At 43.4% G+C, this 5,203-nt stretch overlaps 1 protein-coding gene across 1 annotated transcript; it reads right to left on the minus strand.

Annotated features, from left to right (window-relative positions):
- Positions 1 to 1,040: 1,040 nt before the first annotated feature.
- On the minus strand, positions 1,041 to 4,185 carry LOC141514154 (lithostathine-1-like). Its single transcript, XM_074225091.1, has 5 exons — positions 4,122 to 4,185; positions 3,758 to 3,905; positions 3,290 to 3,491; positions 2,376 to 2,487; positions 1,041 to 1,340 (listed from the first exon to the last, which is right to left on the minus strand). The coding sequence occupies exons 1-5, from the start codon at positions 4,183 to 4,185 to the stop codon at positions 1,273 to 1,275; spliced, it is 594 nt and encodes a 197-aa protein (XP_074081192.1). The 3' UTR covers positions 1,041 to 1,272.
- Positions 4,186 to 5,203: the final 1,018 nt, after the last annotated feature.

Below are 5,203 nucleotides of genomic sequence, written 5' to 3' on the forward strand. Positions count from 1 at the left end.
AAATGTACCACATCATGTCTGTACAAGCAACCTCTCATAAGGGGAAGACCTGCCTCAATTATCAGCTTATCTGTATACTTCATCAAATATGACCAACACAGAGACATGAAAGGACAGGGAACTTCCATGTGTGATAACCCTGAACGTCTCCAAAAGGGGAAGCTTAGAAAAATGAAAAAATGAAGACAGGAAACCAAAAGGAGAATTCTTTATGGACCCCAAAGGCCAAAGTTTTCTGATTAAAAGAAACAATTATTGGGCAGGAGCCCAAGCTCAATACAAACTGCAGGCTAGACAGGAAGGACAAATCAGGGATCTCCTGTTGTGTTTCCCACATGGATAGAAGGCCATAAAGTGAACTCTGGAAGTAATTCTGTATATCACCAGATAGAACAACCATTTAAAGCAGAATTGAAATAAGAATATGGGTTTGGTAAGCAACACCCTTCCACTTCTGGCTACAGAGTCCTGAGCTCTGGAGGAAACATGATGGCACCCTCTATGAAATCCAAAGATCTGGCTGTGAGATTTTATCACTGTGAAATTTGGAGGATCTGTGAGTTTGTTTCCTTAGTACTCAGAAAATGGATAATTTTATGCACTCTAAAGCACTATCATGGTTACAATCTATGGTTCATCAAAAAATTTCAAATCTTCAGATCAGAAAGATGTTTATTTAAAAACACAACACCAAAGGAGAATTCTGCAATACAACTACCCAAGGAGATGGTATTACCAAAAGGACCTGAAGGAATATCTTCTCTACACTACTTAACCATTACAGAATACACATGGGAGAGCTTTTTCCACTACTTCTCCAGGACAAATTTGTATTTTATTCATTAAAGTGTGCTTAGATTTTCAATTCTAAATGTCACAATATTTCTTTTGAATCAGCTCTTCAACTTCTTGGTTAAGACCTGTCTGCTTATCAAGTTTTGTCAAAGGCATATAAACTAGATCTCTTCCAGTTAAAAAATAAGAAATACCAAGACCATTTATATTTAGTAATGTATCAATTTTAATCTCATTTTGGTATATAGAATAAAAATCCCTGGAACAGGTAGCACAGTGTAGGGCATTGGGTGAGAGAATAAGAAGGAAAGGAGAAAAGGAAAAAGGTGAGAGATGAAAAAGGGGAGGAAGGGGTAGGTTTGAGGATGGACAGTGAAAAGAAGATTCTCTGGGATGGCAGTGAGATGTGTCCCTGGCACTCATTGGCTGTGCTTGTTTTCAAGACTCCTTCCAATTTCGTCTTCTGTTTTTTTCTTTTTAGGCTTTGAACTTGCAGAGATAGGGGTACTTATTTTCACAATATTCATTTTTCCAGCTCTGGAATCCTGCAGAAAGAGAGACTAGATTAATTTGGGGTTAGAGGTATCAACAGGAGGTCCCAAGTCTGTTGACCAAGGTTTCTAGTGAACAGTATCCTAATTCAAACGTGTCCTTGTGTTCACAGGGCAAGGAAGAAAAAAGGAAAAAAAAGGAGAAGAAGGGGAAGGAAAAAAGAACGGAATATAGAAAAAGATCTGAAAATGGGAGACAATTAGGAAAAAGAAAAGAGAAGATGACGGAGCCAAGATAAAAAGAAGAGAGGGAAGGGGAACAGCAAGACAGTTGATAAAGAAGAAAAGAGGAACAGAGTGACATAAGGAATAGAGTAATAGAGAAGAAGAAAAGAAGTGAGTGAAGAGAAATGTGGAGGAGATAAAACCCAGAAAAGTAGAGGACAGGAAAACAAGTGAGAAAAGAAGGGAGAGAAGAAGGAAAAGGAATCAAGGGGGAAGAAAAGGGGAGGGAAAGGGAAGACAGAAATTAGAGGAGAGTGGAGGTGTGGATAGGACATAATGTTTTTTCCTTCATTTTCAAAAACGACCATGACATCAGGGAAATGATACCATGACAACCTCATGAACTGGATTTGAGTGATGGGGTGATGGGCTAAGTCACCAGTCTCTCTTTCTCCTCCAGAGTAATCTGGTTCCAATGGCCAGATATGAATCAGGATGACTGGAGATGGCCCTTGATGTGAGGCAATCTAGTTTAACTGATTTGCCCAAGATCACACAGCTAGTAAGAGTCAAATGTCTGAGGCTAGATTCAAACTCCCATCTTCCTGACTGCAAGGTCCATGATCTATCCACTGCAAAATCTAGCAGCCAAGACGATAGGACAAGGGACCAATGAAACAAAGACAAGATGAGGGTGAGAGAAGGGAAGGGGGGAAATGAAAGTGTAAATGTCAGGAGAAAAATAACCCCCATAGTCAAAGAAGGAAGGTTCTCCATGCATCTAGGGTTTTGGGTAGCTCAGGGAGAAGAGAATGCTATGGGATAGAAGGTAGATGTATGAGTGTATTTATGTCTCTAACTCACCTGACTCAGAAGTCAGGGACACACAGTAGTTTAACCTGTTTGTGGTTGGGAAACCCGTCTGCCAGGCTTGGTACAGGTAAAGAGCATTGCTACTCCATCTCCACCTTCCATTCTGGGGGAAAGGACCAAAAAGGGAGGCAGTTAGGGAATGATGAGACCCTTCCCAACAACCACCTCCTTCCTTTAATCCCCTAGTAAATAGATTAACTGCATGTGCATCTTTTTGTAGACCTGATCTCCCTTGGACTTATTCACTTCTCTAAATCATTCCAGATCCTGCTATTTCTGGTGCTTCTTCTGAGATTCCTCATTACTGACCCACTTACTCTCCAATCACTTTCTAATTATGGGATCTAGGTACAGTCATTAGCCATCCCTCACCCATAAAACCTTATCTACTTCCTTTGTCACATTCTTTATCCTGTTCTAGTCCTGGCCCTGAGGAGCCTGAACCTCTTGGGGAACTCAAGGTTCTTGACTGTTTTTTTATGGTTTCCCAGAGCTAATGTTTATTGATTAGTATTCTTGTTTCCACAAGGTGGGGTGATTGAGAACTCTCCTCTGGGGTATACTAAGAAGTCAGCATAGATATGAGCAAAAAATACTCTGCCAATGAATCCAACAGAATGGGAAGAGCTACTGAAGTTCATTCATGTTGAGATAAGTACCAAGGAGCTATAGATGGAGGTACAGACTTTTGTCCCTGTATACCATGCAGATTTCCCCTCCATACCCCATGCCCTTCTATATCCATTTTCCCCCTAGAGCAGGGCTCATATCTTTCCCTGGTGACAGTGTTTGTCTGAGCATTACGGACCTCCAAGAATTGTAGGAACCCACCCCACTCCCATTCCCGCCCCACTTTTCCCTTACTCCTTTCCTGACTGTCAAGAATGAAGGGTTTTGGGTTGTACCTGGTTGGGATCATGCAGGCCAATCCAGACAGGAATCCCATTAAGATTATTCTCCTTGATCATGGTGGCCACAAAGGAGGCCTCAGCTGCATTAAGCAGGGACACTAGGTGTCCTGAGGGGTATTCCTGGCACAGCAACTGGAGTAAGGTAGAAGTAGAGGTCAGGAGAAGAGGCAGAGTGCATAGGAGGAAAGAGAGTTCTCTAGGGAAGCTTCAAGAGTCTGGGTGCTCAATAGGGGAAAAGAGAAAAGGCTGCGGTGGGATAGGGAAAGAGGAGCATGGTACAATATTTCCAAATGGATGAGGATCCCCATTGTCAGCCACTAGGGTCTGAAAGACATAAAAGTCATAGAACCTTCATCCCTTTAAGAGAGGAAGAGTTCAGTGAGAAATGAGGAGTAAGGGACTCATTGTGATCTCATTTCTGACCCCAAGGGTCACTGATATAGTGAGACAAACCCACCCGACCTTCTTCGGGGGCCCTCTCCCCAACACACCTCAGCAGTATTCCAGTTCTCTGCAGGAGCCAACAAGCCATAGCAGTGGGAGCCATGGAAGCCAAATCCCTGGGGGCAGGAGCTCCTGGCAGAGGGGGGTGCAGGGGCCTTCTCATGGCCTGGGGGAAGGAGAAGAGGAGCTGCATGTGGAGAGGCAGAGGCTCCTGCTCTATGTCAGTCTTTGACCCCTAATAACTCCAACCTCTCCTTTGCTGCTTCACTGTCTTCAAACTTCTTCTGTCCAGCCCTATTCTTCTCCTTTTTAATAGTATAAAGCCCACAGGACTATTCTAGACTGATGTGAATAGGCAAAGAGAAGGCCTGGAAGTTCTCACCTTCTGTTAGTCCTGGCAGCAGCAGGCAGGTGAAGAGCAGGGTTGAGAAGCTGAGAGACACCATGGCAGAGAGCTTTCCCTTTGATTCTGGAGAGGAGAAATGAGAAATCCTGAACCCTTGTCATGGGCTTCCGGAGGATCGAAGAGAAATGGGGCTAAAGATGGTGGCCCAGACCTTAGAAAACCTGGGCTACTGCTTTTCTAATCTCAGTATTATGACTGGGGTTGACCTTTCTATTCTTTTCTTGCTTCTTTCCCCTTCCTGGAATCACAGGACATATGTACAGTCCCATTATGGAACAGAATCTGGGTATAACAGTGGGGTGCACCAGTGTAGTAAGATCCATCTCTCTTTTAGAGTTGTTGCAAAATGACCATCTACAGTCATTTTCCTCCAAGATAAGCAACATTTGGAGGTGAGATGGCTCCCCTTTCCCTAAGAAGGTAATGGCCTCAGGATTCTGGAGGAGCCAAAGCCTCCCAGACCCTCTCTCCCTTACTTACCTGATTTGTAAATGTATTGGATAGTGTGTCAGACTAGAAAAGGAGAGCACCTTTATAGAGAAAAAATCAATGGTGTGTAGATACTGGGAGGGGCAGTAGAGGAGGTAATTAGGCAGAAGTAGGAGGAGGATGTGAGGGTCAGAGCATAAGTGTTGATAAGGGGAAAGGACTTCCCAGAATGGAATGTGCTCTTTCAATCAAGGACAGGAGTGAGCATTGAGTCCTTCCCAGAATACAAAGGAAGAATATGAGAAAGGCCCCTTCCCAAAAACGTGCCACCTGCCTTTTTCCCACAGCCTTGCAATACCTTGGTAAAGTCTGATCATTGAATGAAGCCAGAATTCACACAGTAACCAGTGAGCTTGCTGTAGGATCTGGATGAAGGAGAATAGAATCCAGGAAATGACTAGGGTCATTGACCTTGGCATTGAATCTTCCCTCATTCTACCCAAGTGCCTTTACTGACTTCTCTATCTTCCTTTAGTTACTGGAATGCCATGAATAAGAAAGACGATTTTCTGTCCCTTAGAAAGGGGCCTTCTTGATCCCCCCCATACCTTTTCTAGACTTGATTTGGG

Source organism: Macrotis lagotis, chromosome 1 (assembly GCF_037893015.1).
Source record: "Macrotis lagotis isolate mMagLag1 chromosome 1, bilby.v1.9.chrom.fasta, whole genome shotgun sequence".
In the NCBI taxonomy this organism is placed as follows: domain Eukaryota; kingdom Metazoa; phylum Chordata; class Mammalia; order Peramelemorphia; family Peramelidae; genus Macrotis; species Macrotis lagotis.